This window comes from Erithacus rubecula (assembly GCF_903797595.1).
Source record: "Erithacus rubecula genome assembly, chromosome: 2".
NCBI classification, from domain to species: Eukaryota; Metazoa; Chordata; class Aves; order Passeriformes; family Muscicapidae; genus Erithacus; species Erithacus rubecula.
Window position 1 is genome coordinate 94,924,279 of NC_136685.1, and position 23,800 is coordinate 94,948,078.

Below are 23,800 nucleotides of genomic sequence, written 5' to 3' on the forward strand. Positions count from 1 at the left end.
TCTACACCTAGATCTCTTCAGTCTGTCTTACATCCACCCAACAAGCCTCGGCTGTGTTGCCCTGAGGTGGCCACACATTACTTTGTAAAAAGCAGTGAGACCTTCACAACCAGATCACTGCTCTTCTCTCTAGCATTAGTTATGTCTGTCTGAGACTGTCTTCTGAAAGAGTTGTTCTGAAAATGTTGTTCTGTGCATCTGAAAAAGGGGTTTTGGTGACAGTATCTGTGACAGATTTTGTACATGCATGGTTGTCTTTAATAACACCTTTGAATCTCAATCTTTGTTAGTATCTATTAAGTAACTTCCTGCATGGCAATTCTGACACTGGAACTGAGTTTGGTTAACATGCTTATATTTCTCCAAATAATCTTATTTCATCTAAATGCATCTTTTATCCCAAATAGTAAGTATTCCTTTGTGAAGTGAGCTAACAATGCATCATTTGTAACAGAGAAGATAATGGGAACCTGAATGTAATAAGGGTTAGTGACCTGAAATTTCTCCATTCTGTGAATACCTTGGTCTCAAGCAGGTTCAACCATAATTATTTTAGCTAGGTAGAGAGAGGAATCACTTCCATCAGAGGCAAAACATTACCAGTTATGAAATGAGATCTGGATGTACAGGCATGCTGTGTTCATGTCACTGCATGGGGGATTGAGTACAGAGGAGATTAACGTTCAATCTTGGTTAATAATCCCTGTCTTTTATGATAAAAAAAAAAAAATTATTATGAGGTTTCTAAGACAGCTGCCTGGGTCTGGATAATGAAAATCTGAACTGTCTGTATGAGCCAGGGAACAATATTTAGGTGAAATTCAGAGTAGTTACTGAAGGGAGAGAGCTGCAGAATTTGCACAAAATCACCTTGCAGAAGTCTTCAATGCAATGAGAATGGGTTATTTCCCTTTCTTCAGAAGAAAATGAAATACATGCAAAACCTAATATTTCTGTGCAATGAAGGGATAGATGATGTGAGTAAAAGAGTTTGTCCTCATGGAGGCTATACCAACATAGCTATAAATATATCTTCACACTTTTAGTTCTGCATTTCCCTCTCTAGTAAGCTGCAAATATTTTGGGAAGAACCAGTCATCCATTAGAATCAAGAAAAAAAATAAGTAATCAAAAGGAACAAGCTGAAAGCCACGGTGATGTGACAAAGCTCAGATACTGACCACACTGAAATAAAACCCAAGATTCAAAAACCTAAGGAATGGGAAAGGTTACAGGCCAGAAGTTTTGATGTTGTTCAGTTTTGGTCAGATTTAACTGAGTTAAAATACCCTTTCAAAGAACTGGATTGACATTTCACAGATGGCGCCAAAGATATAAACCAGAAGAAGCTCATTTTGTGTCATTTCTTATCTGTGACTGAAATATTTGAGCAGTGGTCACCCTTGAGTGGTTTTTGCATTTATTTAAAATTTGTATCCTTCAAACAGAGGAGCTGATGTTCCCCTGAGAGGAGATTGAAACAAGGAGGGAGGGTGTCCCCATGGTACAGCATTTTCTATTTACCTCAAACAGAATTTCTTTTAAAAAGGCCTTTGTATGTGTTTGCTTTCACAGTTCAGCTAACACTCCACTCTACAGGGTATAACTTGTACTTCCCAGTTGTTATACATCTAAGGAATCTTCTTTCCAGCTGTGCTCCAGGTTGAGTAGGGACAATGGAGACAATTAAGAAGTAGTTTCCACCAGTCCTGAAGTCACATTTTTTCTAATATCCACCTCATTAAAGTGTTTCATAGCTGCCATACTTTCATTCCTATGAAGAAATCTAGCTAACAAAAACAGAATTATCTGATGGGGATTTGGCTTCCTTGTGAAGAAGTTGCTGGGATTTATCAAGCAACAAAGTCATGACAAACTTGGCAGCAGTAATTTGGCAGTTCCTGTATAATTGCCTTCAGGAATATTCTTTCACTGCAGCATCTGTGTTTGCAGGGGTGTCTGTGTGTGGCTGTGGACCAGTATCTGTGCTGTGCTGGGCCAGTGGAGATGCTGGGTGTGCAATCAGCATTACCCCTCTTTGATCTGTGCACCAGCACCAGTGAGATTGTCACCTCCAGCATTGCTCTGAGTCACTGCAGTAACACGGGCTCTGCTGCTGCTGCTTCAGTGCCAGCTCCCACCAAAGTCAGAGGGAGTTATTTCATTGATTTCAGAGATCAAACAGAAAAAAAAAAGAGTGAGCAAGGGAATGAGGTTGTCTGTGGGGTTTTCTCCATCTCACTGATGTGTGACATTTCCATCTTGAGTTTTGATTAAATTTCCCTTAATTAGCCCATTAAGCTAAAGCCACCAAAGCTAATGATTGAAATGCTGGTTAACTGATGATCTTGTTTCACTGGAATTTGAAAGACATAGTATTTCTAAATTAATAGTGACATTAAACTAGAGAAGATAAAATGATGAACTATTTGTTGCAGAAATGCTGGTCTCAAGAGAAGGTTTGTACTGAAACTGGTTTCGTGTTAGCAAAAAATAAGATTAATAGGCAACCAAAGCAGCACTGATGGTCCTAATAGTGTTTAGCATTCACAGAATTTTTGTATTTTGGAGACATTTCTGCTCTTTTTTTTCATCCCTGGTGAACTTGTGGAAATTTCTCGAGAGTTCTGGTCCCAGTGTTCCTGCAGGTGGAATCAGCAAGGCTGTCTCTTAACTTGAATGAACTGTAAATAAAAGTAAAAAGCAACCTATTGCATTCTGATATGGGCATGTTACATGGCACTCCCTTCAATAACAGAAATACTGGTTTGTATCATGCCTTCAAGGTCTTAGGAGCTGAATATTTGACAATTCTCATAAGAACAACCCTTTATTGACTGAAGAGGCACGACATGAAATGTGCATCAAAGCATAACACTTTGGGACATGAACCTTAGGTTCTGCCAAGGAAATTGCCTGAAGATATTTTTAGAACTGCTTCATTGCCTGGAGGCAGAAAGAAGGTGCATCTCAGTCTTTGCAGAAGTATCTGTCTCCTGTGCTCCCTGAGCTGAAGTCTGCAGTACTGGAGGGAAAAGCTGACAGAGAAGAATTGCTTATTTGCCTTTGTAATTAATTTTGCAGCCTCAGTTTAACACCTTACAAACATAAATTCACATCAAAATGTCCTTGTCTCCAAGTGGCATTTAGTGTGCACCCTGAGGAAATAGGCTGAGGTTCAAATGCACCAGACTTGGTCCCCTCAATGCAGCACCAATGGTCACTGTGTGCTGAGCACTGATTTTCACACAGATCTATCTGAAAGATGTGCAGCTCAACCAGGTTCCACCCTACCTCTTCCTGAGCATTTCAGTAGCACAAAACAGGGAAGGAAAAGCTTCTACTGAGCTACAGTCTATATTTTACAGCCTGAGGTAGATGCTGGTTCTCCACAATACACCAGAATGTGATCTGTGATGCTTTAGGACCTGTTTCACACACACACTTTAATCCTCTCTGCTGCTGGCACTGTGACTTGCAGGAAAAAGTAGATCAGAGCCCACTGTGCCTGTCCAACAGCTTTTGTTTAGGTCTTGTATGGCATGTCTCAAACTGAACATCTTATGTTTATGCTAGAGCTTGTAATTTCATTTGAAGTGTTGTGGGATGTCAGCTGTAGAGCAAATGAGGGAGGGAGGCAGGGGGAGGGCAGCCAATTCAGTCAGAAGCCAATTTAATATCCAAGGATTTTATGTTCCCTGCTGTTCTCTTCCTAGACATACCCACAAGGGGTTTCAGGTATCCCAATTAAGAACTGTAAGACTGCTGGCAGCATCAGATTGCAGTTGCACTTTTTATGGATTTGGGAAGGCTAAAAATATGCTTTTGTGATACTGATACTTCTATGGATGGAACTGCCACCTTTTGAGCTGATAAATGAATCATTTAGCAAAGAAAATTCTTGCAATTTGAAGTTTCCTTTGATACTAGGGATACTCTTCCTTCACCAACTAGGGATACTCTTCCTTCACCATATCCACTGTTATTTGTGTCAGTCACCTGCTCTTTCATAGCAACTGCTCATGTCTTTAGAACTTAAAAAGTTGGTTTTAGAGAAGTCTCTCCATATGTGCAATTCATATCTCCTAGGAGTGAAAAATTTCAGTGTTGGAACATCATTGCTTTTCTTTGCCAGAAATAAAGAAGGAGGAGTACAGTAATAGTATAAATCCTTTCTGTTGTGAATGGATTGTGGTCTGTTCTAAACCCTTTGCACCTTTTGGAGGCTAGCAGGAGTTTTTTCTGGTTTGAGTTTTTGCTTTGGTTGTGTCAGCTTTTCTGACTCTGTCCCCAGCTGCAGCTTAGCAAGAACACCAGTTGTAGAAGACGACAACGACACTCCAATCTACACATCCTCAAAGTCACAAATATCCCTGGGGTCCCTTTTAGCTTTTGCCAAACCTCACAGTTTCCTCTGGAAAGCTGCCCTGATTACATTTGCTGACAGGAGAGTCAGGAGGCTCAGTCAAAAACCACATTCAAAACACAGGAATATGCTGCCTCACAGTAAATATGCACATGACCAGGGCAACTTCATTGGAATTTTGGTTTTGAGGTTGGCTTGCTGGTAAAGGAGAGGCAGCATTTAAAACAATAGGAATCACCAAGACTAATGTAAGAATGGTAATAACATATACAAAGCTGAGAGAAAATATTTTAAACCCAGTGTCATGCAGAAAGGACTAGAGTCTGAGAGAAGAAAAAAATTCTGGTGGTGTTTAGATCCTTGCTGCAAGGAAGAGACAAGATTTCTAAAGCCTTTCAAATAAATAGGGCTGCTCCTCTAAAATGCCTTGTTCTGTCATCATTTTCTTGTCTAAACTGAAACACCTGCAAGAATTCACATTATGACTGAACATTTATCTCTAAAAGACAGAGCAGGAAGCATCAGCAATAGATCTACATTAAAGAGACCCACAAATAGTTTAACTTCTGCTGATGTAAAACATCAAGATACAACAGAGAATTAGGTTTAAATAATATTTTGTATTCACTTTCAGCTTGTTCTACATCATGTGATCGTTTTATGTTTTTGTAGTCTTGATGCAACCTCTGAGCATTGTATCTGACTGCTGAGCTATGGTTGGCTGCTTTCAGAAATTGTTCTCTTTCCTAAGCAGAGTATTATGATTTTATGTGGCAGATATGCATTGAGAGAACATGAACTTGCTAAGCTAAGAGAAAACTTAAATCCATGAGTACACAAAATTAATGCATGGCCAATATACTGTCAGATTTGAAGTATTTGCTTATGGGTAATTTTTGCTCTTCCTGTTGACGTGTAATATCACTGAGGGTGAATTTACAGTGATCTTTACTTTGGAAATGTAAGAGTGGCAAAATTTCCTGGCAAAAGCCAGCTTTCCTCAAATCAGGAAATGGTTTAAGGTAAACCTCTTCAGCTTCTATAAGGAGATGATGCGTTCTGCTCTTCCTGTGGACTACCCAGTCTCAGTTCCTCTCTTTTGTGGCTTCCAGGGCTGTTTGATATCCTTTGCTGCCTTCAGAGCACATCAACACCAAATACTTTCTAAAATGGTTTCAGCCTTTGATTGCCAGTTCCTTTTAGGAACTCCAAATCACTTCAGGAGCCCTGCCTACTTATTTTTCTTAACACTTTAGGGTGTAAATCGCTTGTGAGAATAAAATCACTTGTGGGTCTGTTTGTTTGGGTTTTTATTTGTGCCAGAATCCAGGGAACCTTGTTTTCTGACAAGACACATACACAGACTTCAGCTTCCTTTAGGGTGTTTGTCTGGAGGGAAAAGGGGCTGTATTCCTTTATTCTCTCCACCTATATTATTGTATAGCCTTCCTCCTCAGATCATCTTTCCTTGTTAGGAGTGAGGATACTTTATCAATTTAGTATTTTTATATGTGAAAAGTTTTTCTCTACCAAAAACTTAATTAAATCAGTTCAAAAACTGTTTAAATTATGAAGAGCTCTGAATTTCATGTTCTTTAGCAGAATTTAATCCCATTTTTTTCAATCTGTGCAGATTTTGGTTTCAGATCACTGCTTCATGGGAAGAAGGCTCTGATGCCATTATTGCTTTTGACAATGTCTCCCTTAGTCTGGACTGTTACTTAACAAGTAAGTTTTCCATTTATGTGCAAGTGACTTGTCTTTTATTTGCCATGTAATTGAAATTTGGAAACTGTGGGGGACGGTCTGGGTGTCATTATCTTCAAAAGACTCTTGAAAGGTAGAGGTCTGTGTCAGAAATCACTGTGCTTAGGCAGAGAAGCCTGTTCAGGTGCCCCCCTTAGTGGTGGAATGGGTTCCCAGTTTGGCATAAGGGGGTAGTGAAACATAGGGTGTGGGAGACCAGCTTCCAGCTAAGGCAAAACCACCAGCCAGGCTGATGCAAAAGCCAGGCTGTGATTATAGATTTCCACATGACCTGGTTTGCTGTGTGACAGTTATCAAAATGAGTGACAGCTGGACACTGGCTGGGAAAAGACAGGCATCCTGTGATTGACACTAACTTTGCAATAACATTGGGCACAATACTCCAGTTAAATTAGAACAAGGTTATTTTATTTAGACTGACATGCATTTAAGTCTGAATCAGAAACTAGGATCTTCACACTCTACTGCTCTGGGGAAAAATTTGGATTCTGCTCCTGGCTTTGTGTTTGACTGGCCTGTAGATTATGCCCAGTCTATACCTCTGATGAAACATGTATATTTTTATTAAACGTTTGTGTCTGATTCATCTTTCATAATCTCATGCATAGTGAATTGCTTAATTTGTAAATGTATTCAATGATCTGTCACTCTGTACCTCAGATCAACAGCTTACATGAGGGCTGGAGAATTGCTGCTCTGAACAAATTAAGCTTCTGCCTTGGGCTGAACAACAGAACTTAAGTGTGTCCTTTCTTCTCCAAAGCTTCAAGCTGTGACCTCTGTAGCCCTGTTCAAACTAAAAACCTCTAAACCACTTCTGCAGTCAGAATGTTTCATCTGCTTTGTGTTATGTTAATTTGTATTGCCTGGAGCATGAGTCTCTCCATTTATGCAGTAACACCTCTTGGTTTCTGTGCATAAGTACAACATACCTCAAGTTCCAGTATTCAAAGAGTCCTTACAATTAGGATAGAATTAAAGAAAATTCCTTATACTTTTACTGGCTAAAAAAATTTTGTAACAGGTGCTAAAGATTATATTCTGTGTTTCTGCTTTGTGTCTTCATTCACTTAATGTTTTGCCTACTATTCATTCCTGTTTATTTTCTTTTCATCTCAGTTCTGTAACAACAATGGAAAGTAAATCTGCCCATTTATTTCAATAATGTTATATCCTGTGACTGCAGGCTCTTATTCTCAGCACAGAAGTCTGCAGCCCTTATTTTGACTTCAGTTTTGGATTACATACTGACTCAGTCTCCCTCAGTCATAAACCACTCTGTGATTTCTTATTTTTTAGTCAGTGGAGAGAAGATACCTCGAGGTACCCCTCCAGACTCGAGCAATTTGCTCACCATTAGAGGTGGCCAGAAGAAGTTTGGATGGGAACAAAAGCTCCTGGGAAACCTCCAGCTCAGCAGTGCCCCCTTTTCTGATCCAGCAGGTAAATGTCGAGTCACCATCAGATAGGAGACATTTCCAATTAGCACAGATTTCATTCAGATGTGGCTAAATGAATATTTTCTCCCAAAGCCTTTGTTTAAAGCTTTTCCCAAGTCACTTACAAATAAAACAAAATATGCTCTAGAAAGAAATTACCTTTAGCTGCCTACTGTAACTTGGATTTAACTGTAACAGACTGCAAGCTGGTGAAAGAGCCAGAGGGGCCCACTGGAAGTAAAACATTGCTTTAAACTGTAAAATAAGTGTGTTTGGTGTCATGGTCTTCTAAAAATTGTCAGGAATCAAAGTGAAGTCTCCAAATTGACTGAGTTTAGCATTTCTTAACCTGAACACCCAACTCTATTAAACACAGACTTGATTTGAGCTAACATAGCCTCACTTTTTCAGTAAATATTCATTGTCCATTTGAAACAGTGCAGCACTGAACTTGGTTAGAAATGTCAGTCTTGTACGTTCATGTTGCTTCATTCTCCCCTACCCTTCAGCTCATCTTTCCAACCTAACTGTGATGGTGTGGGCCAAATAGATGCAAAAGTTCCCTTTCCTGCATTCACCCTCCCATCACTGTCTCCCAAATGTTTCCCTCTCTCCTTTCCCAGTCTTTCCGACATATTCACAATATCTGTTTGGGGCCTTAAAGGTGCATTTCCAGTTGAATCTGCTTCCTTCCCTCCTCCTTGCCAGCCTGTCTTTCTGAGCTGGCTCAAGCAGCCTCAGCCTCCAGCCTACCTGGGGCAGCCACAGGAGAGCCAAGTGCTTCTTACAGCTGCAACCCTCTGCACTGTGTCCAGCTGTTCCTCCTCACTTAGGACAAGCTGCTTACCTGCCAATTTGAAATACCACCCCTCTTAACTTAGACAGCAGGGATGATCCATGCCTCCTTTGCTCTGTCTGTAAGCCCAGGGATTTGTTCCTGCTTGCCTCCTTCTCTCCCACTCTTCTGGCTTAGAAGAGTTCTTTGCATTTGTTCTTTTCTTGGCTGTATTCCACTTTGCTACCTGCAGTGTTCTCTGGAGGTGTACAGACTAATGGTGTGAGCTCTGATGCTGACAGCAGTCTGGTCAGTGTGGCCAAAAGCCCCACAGCCTTCAGAGTCTCCCTGAAAAGCTGGAGCCAGGAGCCCATTCTGTGCTGCCACAGCAGGGAGCTGCTGCTGCCTGAGCTCTCTTGTGAAGCCAGCTCTGGCAGCAGAGGCTGAGGGGACACCTGCAGGGTCAGCTGAGTTGCCATCACATGGAGTTTACTGATATTTTGTGTCCTGAGCATCCCACAGCAAGAAAAATGCAGAAGCATTGTCAGGAGCCTTAAGGGAGCAAGACAGAGGCAGTGAGCTCATATGAGAGGATGCTGGGCTGGGTGAAGCTGCAGTTCAGCTCTAAAGATTGTGTTTAGCTCTGTTACAGATGTTGTGTGTGAGCTTGAGCTGTCACGAAGGTATAATTTACAAAAGTATCTTTATATGTTCTCTTTGAAGATCCTTTGAAGTGCTCCCTTCAATATCTGTATCTCTGTTTCCTGCCTGTAAGTGGAGTTGTCTTTTAAGTGCTCTCAGTATTGCCCTTGGGTCAGTGATCTCCTGGTAGGATCTGTAGGCAGGTGTAGATTATGGATTTCTGGCTGACTTTCTGGAGGTGGTGATGTAGTTTCCTAAGGCAGCTATACATTTCCTTCCAGGGTACTTACTGTTTTAGCAACCAAAAAACCATTAGATTTTAGATGCAAAGTTAATGTAAAGTGTGTGTGGGCTAGAAATCCTGTGCCTGTAAATTTTTTTGTGAATTTTGTTATTTCCTACTTCTCACTAGACCTGACATCATTTAGCTCTTCTGCTCTCTGTCCTATCTGAGGAATTCAATTTAGAGCAAGGCTTGGATAGTAGAAATAAAGGGAATCAGATTGCATGAGGGTAGAAGACAAGGTCACTGAGGTATTTTGAGCAATTAAAATAATTTGTGATGACCTTGGGGTGAAAATTCAAGGCAATTCCAATCTAAAACAGCTTGCCTATTTTCTGGGCTTTATCCTTGGTTTTGTTCATATTCTAGTCTAAAATTGTCTCTAGCCCTTGGGGTTTGAAATTACTCCTACAGCAATTTTCTCCCCTTGTGCCCTCAGAGCAGACAGGGCAGAAACAGAGAAGCTGAGTGGCAGTGAAAGTCATTGCATTTCTGAGGGTCTCTGCAGCACCAAATCCCCTTTTTCCTTTGTGTGCCTGAGCCCCTGGTTGCTGTCAGGAAACACTGCAGATGCTTGTTTGGTCCCTAGGCTATGTATTTTACCCGACTTTAATCTTGTTTGTTTCTGCATCCCATAATGCATTTAAGAAACCTCGGGCTGAGTCTGTTCAAGGCCTTTCCTTTGATGGGCACATATTTACTCTTGTGTGAGTGAACCAACAGCACCAGCACCACCCTGAAGACCAATATGAGCTCAGCTAAAAGTAATTACAGTTAATAGGATCTTTGACTGGTGTGATGGATCACATACTATAGTGTTTCCTTCTTAAGAAATCTTACTAAAACAAAGGACTGTGTTCCTAAAGCTGATGAGACAACAGGATAATAAAATGCCCTCCCTAAGTCCCCAGGCCAGTTCAGGCTTCGCAGCAGGAGCTGCAGTCTGAAAGACAGGTAGCATTTCATTTACACAACATTAAATCCAAAAAAATCTCAGTTGTTTTCAAGGGCATGGGCTCTCCACTTGTTCCTTTGTGTCTGAGCACAACCTCTTACATACCCCTGCTACTTTTGCCTATGCTTGGCAATCCATTTTCAGCAGAAGTGATGGCTGGCACCACCAGCCCCCCTGTCCCCTCTGTTCTCAAGCCCTGGACCTACTGACTTGCTTCTTCAGCCTTGCCACTGTTGGTCATGGCTCAGAGTGCCTCCAGGTCAGGCACACTGGAGATGCAAAACACACAACACAACCACACTGTCAGACATCCTAAAGCTTCCAGAAAGGCATTACCCACTGTAGTGTGTCACACCTGGGATAATGAACACATTGGGTAGAATAAGACCTGAAATGCCTACAGCTAATGTGGTGCTGTTACTCTCTCAAGTTTCTTGATGACCAGGACAAGCACAGAAAATTCCTGTGGTTTTCAAATCACAGTTACTTGCCATGCAAGGTGGCCATTAGATACATGTTCACAGGGCAGTGCAAATGCTTTCCTTTTCAATTAACTAATGATGTGTTATTTGCTGGAATACTGGCTTCTTGCTGAAAGGTTGCTGGTGAAACTTGATTCTAGAAGCAGCCTGGAAGAACAGCTATAGCAAGGTCTGCATATACCAGAAGATTGAAACAGCCTTAATGGAACCAGGATTTTTCATTGAGATGGTTAAATCTGTACAAAAGGCTGAGTGCTGTTTATTCTGTTGTAAACCCAGGCTTACTTTGGCTTTGGTTTTAAATTGGTTAGGTATTAGTTTAAGTAAAACTGAAAGCTTCTCAAACCATACTATCATTCAGCTACCAATTAAAAAGTCAATTTATATCAAACCACTGCAATTTCCTTTTATACACAAGGCTAGAATATGGGAAATTTGGGCATATAAAGATACAGTGAGCAATAATGAGGAGCTTGAGGTAAACAAATCACTATCACAGAAGCTGAAGGAGACAAAATAGGATTCTCAGTAGGCAAAAGGAGATAACAAGACACAGAGCAATCAAGCTTTAATTAAAGATTTCTGGTGCTTCTGAGCAGGCTTTAAATACCACGAGGATAGCCTCTCTTCTGATGTTTCACCTTCTCTTCTGTCCCACTGACAACTTATTTGTGTCAGGGCACACAGTACAAAAATATTAACCTTTTTCCCCCTTACATATTGCATTTTTTTGTCCCTTCTGCTCTGCATATCCACCAGCCACTGTGCAGCCCTGATTTCTTGCATGGAAATTGCCATCAAATAATTTTCTTACCCAGACTAGGTTACTGTTTTCCTCCAATATCTTCCCCACAGGATTTAGTGGTTGCACAGATTTTGTGTGAAGATCAGGGAGAGTCGTGATTTGAGTACTTCCATGGCTGTTTCTCGGAAGAACTCTCACTCACATTAGTTAATCAGATGAAGGAGCTGAAAGGGACAGCAGAGCAAGTATTAAGTAAAAGAAAATTACATTTGGTTGCTCTTTGTATGCAATTATACTAACTGAACTATTGGTATAATGCAATAAAGGTATCTGCAGAATTGTATTTTTGTATTATGCATCAATTAACACAGTAGATAACAGCCCAGTGCCCTTCCCCCAACAAAAGTAACATTCTGAACAGTGATGGAAATGTTAGGACACAACAGTGGGATCTCACAATATGTAGGTATGAATTTCTTTATTGCAGTGCTTACACTTGCTTTCTCTGTAGGATTAAAAATAGCAATGGTGCAATACTGAAAATCAGCATGAAACCAGATACAACTTAGCAAAGCTGAATTGGCATAATTGCTCTCTAGAGTTAATCATGCACTTGAAATAAACAGGGCAATTCACAGGTTTCAGACCTACATTTCAAAGCTGCTCACTCTTAAGAATTGCAGTTTAAATTGTACAGAAACTGCTGCAAATCTCAAAAGATGTTTCTAAATAATTTTTCCACTTCCACCCAACTTGGTCTTTGTTATCTAATGTGCATTTCTACCATCCTTTGTAATCATGAACAAAAAATTCAAAAAATTGGTAGCGTGTATCACTTATCCTTTATGGAAGATTCTGTGAAACATAAAAGGGAAAATATATTAGTTTTCTTCATGCTGCTTTGTTAGTGCCTGGTTTCAGAAGGTGGAAAGAAAAGGCCTTCTCATTGCTCTCCAAAGTCAGTAGTGCTCTTACCCACTTACACTTTATCACAATTTCCTACAAGAATGCCCTGATGGTGTTCCCTATCTATAAACATCTTGGTTTGAAAGACTGGTGTCTGCTAAGGAAGGCAGGAGCCTCTCTTGAAATGGAGAATGTAAACCCCCCTCCCTCTAAATTACTGTCTTTTTGAAATTAAGGAGCTCTCAAAGATATAGGAATAACAGTTCTTTACTAGGAAAATTAAAATAAAAATACAGTAATACAAAACAATAAAACACTGACAGAGTCAGAATACAGCCTGACACCCTGTCAGTCAGTCAGGGTGTTGGTAGCAGTCCCATTAAATGGTGGCTGCATCCTCCTGCAGTGGCAGATGTGGTTCACCTGAAGCAGTGCTCCTGTAGAAGATGCTCCAAAGGTCTAGTGATGATGTAGAAGGGTCTGGTTTTCCTCTGAATCCAGTGAAAAAATGATGCTCTGATGTTCCAAATCTCATTTTTTATCTAGGTAGGAAAGGCTTGGCTCCTCCCCCTGGCTGGAGCATCTCCCCATGGGATGATGTAATTTTATCAGTCACACAGTGGGACTGAATGGCCCAGCAACAGAAGATATCTCTTTGGAGGAAGGATGGGTTATGGAAAGGATAAGCCACCTCCTGTACTGCAATCCAAGACAGCATGAATCAAGCTTTTGAGTATTTCATTGAAATCATACTCAGGATTGATCTGGCATACATCTGTCATCACTGCAGATACTCTTCCTATTGAACTGAAAGACATATCCAAGTCTTCCACTGCTGCCCTTATTTAGAAAATAAAGAGAGAAATAGTAAATCCAGAAAGAGTGGAAAAGCCAATCTCTATTAGTCAGGCCATATCTCAGTAACTGGTTCTCATATTGCTGGCAAGTCTCCCTAATTTCTATGATCATTTTATATCCCCTTAATACTATTTTGTAGACAGACTTAACAGGCATGGAACTGTGATTGTCAGCACAACCTAGTTCTGCCATTTACCATCATCTTTCAACCCCCTGCCCCTTTAATCTCTGGCAAATTCAATCCTGTTAAAGGTAATTATCTCCAATTATTGCTCACAGAATATTGTTAAATGACAGAACCCAAAAGCAAAATTGAAATCCTTACTGAGCATGTTTCTTATATATGCTTGTAGTGTATTTTGCTGACAAGCTTCCAGCATGGACCAACTCTGGAATTATTGGTAATGTATAACTGAGATTGCTCTTGCACTGAATGAAATCTACAGCCCTCCACACGACCCATGGTGCCACTGGCAACCAAATGTCAGTGAAAGTTATGGTGGGCAGTTTCCTGTAAGCCTTTGATTTCCCATATTGCTCAAATATTGACAGGCAAGGGAAGCTTATAGATGAAGCAAACATTCCACTTATTCATGGCTTCAAACTTAATGACATCTGCCTGAGAAGAAAAGGCAAAATGAACTCTCTGAGGAAGAATTAATTGCATCCAGAAGTTAAGCCACTGGGGTTCTTATGCCTCTGAAACATGAGAATTTGTAGCCTTTATTAATGTGGATTTTTACTCTGTTGGAAGTAGGAATAGCCTTTTGGTCTGAATAGAGGTAGTCACAGCAAGTTACATGAACTGTCTACACATTGTTTTAAAGCACTGCTGAATTTCATGAGCACGTTACTCTAGGTTCCAAAATAAGCCGAGTACCATGGTGCTCAGTTGGCAATGTGCTCAAATCACTAAAGTTCTGGTCAGTAATGAGCTTAAACTAGGTTCAAACCAGCTTGATTTAACAAATGCCAGTTAATACATTTAGGCCCTTGAGGTATAGCCAAAATGCCTCTGTCTGTTTTGTGGCATGGGGTTTGAGTGCTGTACATGTGCCAATGAAATCACATTCTATGTTAGAAGTACAAATGTGCCTTAGGCTGTGCTCCACAGTTTTCTCTTCAGTGTTGCTGGTTGTTATTTGCAACAGTGCCTGCAGCAGCATTGCCTCAGGCTGCAAGTAGTATCAGAGCTTCAAACAAATTAGTCATTTTAAGTCTTGTGGGGCTTTGTTCATTTTGTTTCTCAAGAGCAGGACATCACTCCCCTTTTGCTGTGGCTGAAATCCAGCCCCTTGATTGCTGTGCATTTCATGTATCTAGACAAACTGTGTGAAACCTAGAATTTCCACTGTGCAAAGAGATGAGAGACTGTGTGTAAATATATCAATCAGTGAATTCATGATGGAAAGAAAAGTTATGAAGGAAGAAATCTTTTTTCAATTATTTTAATAGAGCCAAAAAGACATTTTTTTGCAAAATGTTGCTTCTGGGACCTAGCCAATGTGTTGGGAAGCTTGCCAGGAAGCAGGAAGGCAGGTGAGGGAACAGGCAGAAACTTAATGTTTCATCTGCTATGTTTCTTTTAAAAGAGAGGATTCTATCAAATTGAACTAATGTATAAATTATTCACTGAAATGTAGTACCCCAATCTGAATCTCACTATGATCTCACTTCTATTTTTTTCCCCCCCACCTCAAACAGAGATTTCCATTTTTTAAACCTGGGTAGCAGCTTGCAGCTACCAATGTCAGAATATATAGGGATCCTATATTCAACTATCTGTTGTTTTTCTTCATGGGAATGCTCAGCAGTTTCTGGACACTGGGCATATGCAACTTGTGTGAAGTTGGGCAGAATTCCACAATCTGCTAGTTTTGGGGGGAGATTTAGCCTGGAGAGTCCTACTGTTGTTCTCCCAGTGTGTGAGGTGCTTGGCAGTGTTATCCTGCCACACACTGCAGAAGGAAGGAGGGACGTGCTGTGCACTATGCAGCAGACCACAGTTATTCACAGATGGAAAAAATCCATGCTTCTCAGCAAGCTACTTAAGGATTTTCGATTCAGTGCTGCTGCTTTAGTCTTTGGAGATCAAAATAATGCTTCAAACTGAATTACTGTAAACTGCTGTGGCATGCAGCAACCTGTAGAAATGCTCTCTCCAAGCTCATAAGACATGCTGCAGTCATTTCTAGAATCAAGAGAAAATCAATACTTTGCAGGGAGTGAAATCTTACTTTTAAAAAAGCTGTGGTGGGTTATTAAGGCAGGCAGCACTCTGTTTTGCTGCTGGGTTAGTGGTTTCAGATATGGGGCTGCTGTTACATCTGCACACTGAGGGTTGGCTTTGTGAAATGTTTAAGAGAGGAGGGGGAGGAGGGGAGTTTTATTCTGTATCCAGAACTGTAACTAAAATCCATCTGTCCTAATCATCTTGAAATGAGGGGCAGCTTCTCCCTGTGTCATATTATGTCCCCTTTCATTCGGGGAGAAAGCTGTTCCATGTTGGACTGGGTTCCAGCATTTATAAAGAGAAGTAGAGCTGTTTGCACATCATTGCAGTAATGACAAATGGGGAGATCATGCAACACCTGGCTGTAGGTTTTACTAAAATCCCTGCTGGTTTAAACCAGGTGCAGTCTCTCCATGGACTTGGGCCAGTCTTCCCCCCTGCAATGTTTTGGGCAAAGATCACTACCCAGCTCTGCTAGTTCTGAAACACATCTTTTCCTGTTCTTGTCTACCATCTGCTGAATAAAGCAGATAAATATTCTTGCTAGCACTGGCTGCAGCTGCTGCAGAACCTGAGAGGCTTTACAGACAATCTTGTGTACACTACTGTATCCATTACAACAGGACCACTTTGGAAATCCAAGATACCACCTCCTCTGCTCAGTCCTCTCCAAGTTCCTTACATCATACTCCCTGGCATAACATATCTGTGGTTTTTCATTCCCCATCCTCTCAAACTCTGAAAAAACAGATTCTAAAATCTTAGTGCAGATTGACTGATCTCAAATTTTCAATGTTTGCCTTTGCTCTCATTTGCCTCTGCACTGGAAGTGAGTCCCCTCTGGTTTGCCCTAAAGGCAGAAAATACAAAAGCTATTCTGGTTTGTTCAGTTTAGAATCTGAATGAATAAGGTCTACAGCAGAAGGACATTCTCCCCCTGTTCCACCAGGGCTTTTAAGGAACTGGAGGGCCATTTCAAGCATTTTGGAGTAAGACGTAGTTCACTGATCCCCAGTCCCTGGAACCCAGTGGGAGCCAAGAGCAGCCAGTTACAGTTCCAGCTGTGCTGTGTATTATATGTGGAATTGTCTAGAGATAATTTTTCCAAGGTTAAGTAGTCAGATATCTAAGGAACAAGTATTATTTCAAGGGACTAAATCAGAAATGTGAGGCTTAACCATAGCAACAATCTGTATGTGCTGTGGTGTGTCCTGGGTTTTATCACTTCCAGTGTTCCATTTTGGTTCTCTCATGTTTTGGGCTTATTGTCCCCTTGAAGGTCACCTGCATCTACCTTTGGGAACATGTTTGATATTTCACTGAAGACATCCAAGTGGTTTCTTATTGTTCCACTTACCTGCCTGCTTTACTAAACATATGTTTCAGTGCAGGTGGCTAAGCCCACTGGGGTATTGCAATGTTAAATCACTGTGATAGCTGACAGAATGAGTCTCTCATCTTCCAGTTACTGTGAGATTTTCCTTTGGGTTTGGGGTGGGTTTTGCAAGGATAAACATAAGAAACTTCTGGTGCCAGACTATTCAGAGCTACTGAAGTATTTTGCTTTAGTAACTTCTAGACCTTTATTTCTTAGGTGCCTTTACCCTCTTAGCTGTTGTTTTGGGGGGTTTTGAGGGGGTACATGAGAAGCAAAGGAGAAGAGGGAAATTCTTCCATTTGCTGTCTAATAATTTTAAGATTTCATACTGTCACTCACTGCAGAATGATTGGAGAAATAAGTGAAATTAGTATGTAAATGAAACAAGTAAGAGTGACAAAATCTGTAGAAGACCCTTGCAGGGGAGTTTTGAGGAGGGGTGGTGTAGATTTTTCAGGAAAACAGATTTATTCTCTCAGCAGTACTTAGATTGAGAAATTTTCTTACAGAGTGGTATTTTTGCACAACACTGTATTACCAACATTTTTCAGAAATACCAGTCACTTCATTTCTTCAAGTTCCCTCAAATTATTTGATCCATTTCCTTCACTGAACTTTTTTTGTAAGAAGGGATTTAGCTCATCTTCAGGATTAGTTTGTGATAAGGTAATTCATACTTCTTTCCTGGCTAAGCTAATGTGTTTTCTTGTATTTCTGGAGGGTGAACCTCTCCAGTAACAGTAATGGTAGAACTTTTGCCTTGCTCATCCACACACATGCAGACCATCATTTCTAGACCACGTCAGCTTAGACAATATCTCTGAATTCCAAGAAACAGGTCAGGCTAATCATAGAACATCCTAAGCTGGAAGGGATCTGCAAGGATCATTGAGTCCAACTCCTGGACATTGAGTCCAATTAATGCCCTGTCTGAACTAATTAGTATCACCCTGAATGAATCTGCATGTGTGGCTTGGCTTTTGTGGAAGCTGGTGGAGAAAGGGTAGTGCCCTGTGAGGAGGCCATATGGAAGGCTGGCTGGACCAATGTAATTCATAGAAAAAACTTCAGATGTATTCTGAATCCTTTCTCTGCAATGGCAATAGCACTACCTCATGGAGTTTATTCGATTGTGCATATGAGATTATTAATAAGTATGTTTGATAAATCATGTCATGTTCACAAAAAATGCTTTGTCCACTTATTTACCATCTAAATCTTAGTTTTGATTGTATATTAAGTATTTCCTGATACACTAGAAAATAGGACAAGGTGGGTTTTACAAAAGCTCTTGGGACTACAATGACCCTGAAAGAATCTTTAAGGGAAAAGGATGTAATTGTCTCTGTCATATATTCAATTTTTAAAAAATAGATTTTTTTGAGGTACAAATTAGCAAAGCCTTGTTCCATAAATGTGTTTGTACAGGATTAGTACTTCCAGTTGATGGAAATGGCTGTAATAGGGAAGCATTGATTTACACCCACAGATCTGGCCTAGAAAATGCAGAGCTGGATGCTTGTTTTACGTGCCTCAGTCAGATGTTTTGCTTTCTGAAGCTTAATTTGAGTCTCCTGTGAGCAAACAATTATTCAAAATGCAATTAATCTATTGTTATGTTTTAATCACTGTGATGGATTGTATTAACAGGTTTTTATCTAATTAACAGTTACTTCCCCATTTAAAATAAATTCAATAACCAAATGTCTCTAGAAACTGGAAGGGCCAGAATGCACCAGCCTTGAGATTATGAATGAGCACTTACAGCCCAGAGAGCAGAGCCTGAAACTGGGGGGACTCTTGGACTTTTCTCTGTCCTCTTTGCCTTTTTGAGCCTTAGGAAAAATAAAACTGTGTTTATTGTTGTGATAGATTTCTGGAGATGTTGATGAAAAGCTGTCAAACACTGAGACACACAGAACAATAAGCCTTTTAAAACAATTCTGTGGATATTTGTTTGGGTTAAAACCTCAGGGCCATTTCTGCTCTTGGTCAAGAAGCAGAGCAGCTAAAGCTCAGAAGAACTACTCGACCTTTGGATGTTGGGGTCATGCTCTGCACGTGTCCTCCTTTCAGATCAGTGGTTGTTCACAACCTGTGGTGCCAGTGGACCCTATGGCCCCACACAGAGCCAGTGCAATGATGCCTACAGGAACTCCAAGCTCAGAGTGGTGGTGGGAGCTGAAGGGATTCTCCAGGGCATTCAGATCTGGAGAGTACCAGCAACCAACACATACAGGTAAGGGAACTGTCTCTGATTGTGATGTGTCTGTGTTTGAAACTGTCCAAGCTGCAGATACAAGCTAGGCATTTCTGAAGTATTACGTTCAGAAGTTTGGCCACATCTACTGGGCTTTTACTTATCACTGAGCCTTTGATTTCCCATCTCTCCTATCTCAGATTTGTTTGCTGGAAGCGGCAACTTTTTTGGTGAAAGAGAAGAAACTTTCTGAGGCAGGCAAATCTTTAGCCTAAATGGTACAGGTTGGGAGAGCTCTATCAGTAGCTGAAAAGGAAGCATTTGCACCTCCCCAGAGCAAGAGGAATGCATTTCCCATTTGTCATTCATTGAGCCCTGGGATCAGAATGAGGTTTTCCCACCCTTCACTTGTTGTGGAAGGCACAATCATGTGTCAGAATTTCTTACAGGACAGCTTGCATCAACCTCTGCTCAGCATCTTCACTTTTTTGAATCTAGACACAGCAAGTTGAGCCTGTAAGCCTGGCTTACCACAGTAGAATTGATTTTGGAAGCCAGCCACCTAAAGGTAGGCTCTGTGATACTGAGGGTTCTAACACTTAAATCCCCCTGTGGAGTTATTTTCAAAGAGAGATGATCAAATATGGTTCAATGCTACTTAATCAGATTTTTACCAATCATTTTTTCTTTTTGCTCTTTCTGGAGAAAGAAGTAAAATCAAAGGGTAGTTCACTGTATCTGAATGGTGACGTGAAGCCATTACATGCATCATTTTGTAAGAAGAACTCTCACTTTGGACCAGTGACTGTCTAGGGTGGTTTTTATGCAGCATTCTGTATTGAAAACAATGATGGAATCTTGGATTTCAAAGTGGAGCATTCCATTGAAGGCTTTGAAGAAATTTCAGTTACAGTTTTCTGATCCCATCTTTTTTTTTTCCTTTATATTGAATAAGAATGCTAATGTTAAGGCTAGGTGTCAGTCTCTAATAGAGGTCTAGGGCAAAGCATTTTTGAGAAACTGACTAGGCTAGGCACAAGTTCTGCCTGAGTGCCTATTCCTACAAGGATTGATGGTAATGCAGAAAGCATATTTTATCCAGCTATCAACAAGGAGTTGCCTGAGGTGAATAGAATTTTTCAGAACCAGCATCCAGTAAATATGGTTATAAAGTACAGCCCAAAAATGAACAGGCAAAACAGCCCAGAAGCTTTACAGCACTGTCATTCCTTTAATATCAGAGTCCAAGAAGAGCCAGAATTCCTGTGCAACTGTAAGTTGGTTTTTTTGCTGCACAATACAACCCCTGGGCCCTGCAGGGGTGACCTGTCTATTTAATTCCTGTAAATGACCTAGCAGACTTTTAGGTTCTGTATAGATAATAGATGTGTAATGTCATGCATAGCAGATATATATATACAGGGATGGCATTCTCTTCTGCACCTCTTAAGGCTATAGTAGAAAATTCACAGCCTGGGGAAAGCAGGAGGCAATTGTGGGCTTAAATTAACTTGACATCTCCCTGATTCTGGTCTGCTGAAGGGGAAGCAGAGTCCGCCAGCATAGGATAGCCCTAGGAAAATGTCAAGTTGCAATATCAATTCCAGGGCTTCCCAGAGTCTGGACTTACTGCCTGTGCTTAGCTCTGCCCTGCAGTCCTGCTGCAGTGTGGGTCCTGTAAGTTTTTCTGATGGGCACTGCTGGAACACCTGACCCAGGGAGAAAACCCTCCTGCTGGCTGCTGGGCTCTCAGGAAAGCTGATGTTCTGCCATATCAGTGTTTTACACTGTATAATGTACACTCCTGTAATTGCTCAAGAAGGATATTGATTTTGTCAACATGAGGCAGAATATGCATTATTAAAATACAGACAGATCTATTTTGCACAAAACTCTGCCAACACAAACCAACCACACCCATAAAACTCCACCATCTGTGAAGGTCTGAGTAGGCTGCCACACACTCTAGTGCCAGCATTTGAAAACTGGAGTTTTACATGCTCTGGTTCACTCCCATGGGACTTCACATTGTGTAACAATTAAGTTAAACTTTATAAAAGAATATTTTTTTGTTTCTGATTTCCTTCTAAGCATTCAGAAGGTCTGGTCATCTAGGTGACCAAGTATGAGAAAAGTGGACTATAATAAATCACACATTACCATCCTTTATCTGACCTCTATCCATCTTTAAAGGAAGAGGTTTTTGCTGAGTACCCTATTTGTGGTCACTTCTACTGTCCTCTATTCTCCATGGTCCCTTCATGTAAGGTGGCACAAGAACACAGCCAGTGGTGTGCAAAAAAGTGTCACTCTGAGTGAACCAGCCTAGGCACAGCATTTTCTCATACTCTCAAGACTAGCTCAAGTGTTTCCCATAATCTGGATGTTAGGGTGCATGTTTTATTCCAGCCCTGGTTTGCACTCTGCACATCCTGACCCTTGCTGAAGGTGTGGGTTTCTTTTTCAGATCCCACAAGTGTCATAGTAAAAGAGAAGAAGGAAGGCAGTGGGAGGTACTCTGTATTCTTGCTCTGGATGGGCTGAACCTTTCTTCTGGGCCAATATGGTTAAAAGGCTTCCTTCCTCCTCTAAAAGAAAGGTGGTCCTAATGAAAGGGATCCCCTTCAAGTTTGAAGTCAAGATAACTGTTTAAATAGTGACACCCATTTTGAATAGGGAATGGCTGTCACTTGAATATACTGGGTTTTGTTTGTCTTCAGCCTTTGAGGCCATTCTGGGTTTCCTGAACTTTCCAATATCACTGCTTGTATGCAAAATCTGTACTTACATGGAAAAGTATGGCCCCTACTGGCAGCCAATTAGTCCTGCCAGCTTACTGTGGCTGGTAGTGCACCTCATTAGCCATTGCAAAATTCTACAGCAAATCAACTCAGTCTTCAGATTCATGCAGCATCTGTTCAGGGTGGCCCAGTGCTGTGTCCATCACTTTTTCTGCTGGCTCTGGTACAGCCTAACTGAGGACTGATTGCTTTGGTTATCAGCAGTGGCATGAACATAATCATGTCACATTGCCAGGATCTAATATGCTTTATGAGACACTGCCTGTTTGCAGGCAGGGCTGTGCTGGGCAGAGAGAAGCCAGGTGCTGGAGGAAAGGAGGTGTTAAAGCAGAGCACCTAAGCTGTGCCTGGTAGGAGTCTGAGAGTAATTTTTGAGTTCTGACTCCTGCAGTCTCTGGTTACGTGCTCCAGGTGGAATTTTGCTCTCACAGAAATAGCTGGAAAGATACCAATGTTAGTGGAGAATCACCTGTGTATTTCAGATCTAAACTGAGCTGCTGTACTGTCATTCACCTGCTCAGAAAGTTGAGTACCTCTGTGTTTTGTTGCAGCAGAAATGTGAGTTTTCTCATGATGTTTAAAAAGTGCTTTGAAGTCCTTTGCTAAAAGCTGCTTTAAGTATGTCCATTGTTAAGGAAGGGAGAGGGAGGAGCTGAGAAACACAGAGTTACAGACACATCTTTAGGTGATACCTAAGTACCTCTGAATCTTGACTGTTTAAAATGAAAATCCCAGAGCCTCAGCTGCGACTGCAGCAGCCTGTGTGGAACCTGCCCCAGTGAGGTGCCCCTGATCACCCTGAGTCTGGCCAGGGGCTTTTGCCTTCCTTGTTTACTGCAGGTAGTGGCATCTCCATACACTCTTCTTTCTGTGTTCCTCTGGTCCTGGGAATAGGAGAGCTGTTTTCCATCTGGTCCATGCTACCAGGACCCGTTATGCTGTCTGCTTTCTCAAAATCTCCCTCTGTCAATCTCATGCTTAATGTTCTCTTTAGCCATATGTCCTATTTTTGCCAGTTCTTCTCCTTCTGTTCTTTCTCTTCCTTGCTGCAAACTTCTCAAGGATGTGCCTTCTGGGAAACAAGATGTGTTTCATATATTTAAGTTGGAATCTATAGGGACTTGCTTACTCTGTTCTCAGCAGTGTTTGCCCAATAATCAATGTGAAAGAATCTATTTTGTAGCTACCCAAGCTCACAGATTCAAACAGAGCAGAAAAACAGAGCAGAGTGTTCAGGCTTTGGGTTTAGATTTGTTTAGAATGTCAGGTCTTCAGAGTTCAGCTTTGTGACACCATGTTCAGGTGTACAAAATGCTTAGTGCTCAGAAGTGATTTGTGCTTCTTTCCACCTGCCTTGGACAACTCAGATGGCAGCCTCTTGTTTTCTTTTTTTCTGCAGCATCTCAGGCTATGGAGCTGCAGGTGGGAAAGGAGGGAAGAACACCATGGTGCGGTCCCACGGAGTGTCTGTGCTGGGAATTTTTGACCTCCAGAAGGATGATACACTGTATATCTTGGTGGGACAGCAAGGAGAAGATGCTTGTCCTAGTGTAAGTGATTGCCTTTCTTTTTTTTCCTTCATCCCTCCTAGCAATCCATGGAGTTTGGTCTTTTCACACATAAAGGGTTTTGAGGCTGTAGGAGTCAAGAACAGGTATAGTTTTACTGGAGACCATAAGAACATGAAGCACCATGTCTCTCTGCTCTCTTCTTTTGAACTTCTGGGCCACGTTACGCAACAGGTGTTGATATTACACAACATGTTTGAATATCTCAGAGCACTTGTATGGGGGCTTAGAGGCAAAAGCCCTGGAGCCCTGCCTTCCATTCCTCTGGAGATCAGTCTTCAAGGCTGACTTTGAAGGGTTTTGCCCTTGTTCCACTATTGAGCCCAGCCCTGCCATTATCATATACTCTACCTCTAGAGACACCCATGTTACAGGGCCTGCTTGGTTATTCTCCATATGGGA

The 23,800-nt window shown here is 41.2% G+C and overlaps 1 protein-coding gene across 1 annotated transcript in view; it reads left to right on the top strand.

The window, feature by feature from the left end:
* The window catches only part of ALK (ALK receptor tyrosine kinase), a gene marked incomplete at its 5' end in the record, with an annotated part of 56,692 nt that overhangs the window by 6,607 nt on the left and 26,285 nt on the right, over positions 1-23,800 (top strand). Inside the window, 4 exon segments of the mRNA XM_079298159.1 lie at positions 6,000-6,094; positions 7,433-7,576; positions 18,906-19,068; positions 23,230-23,380. Coding sequence (XP_079154285.1) covers positions 6,000-6,094; positions 7,433-7,576; positions 18,906-19,068; positions 23,230-23,380 — 553 coding nt within the window.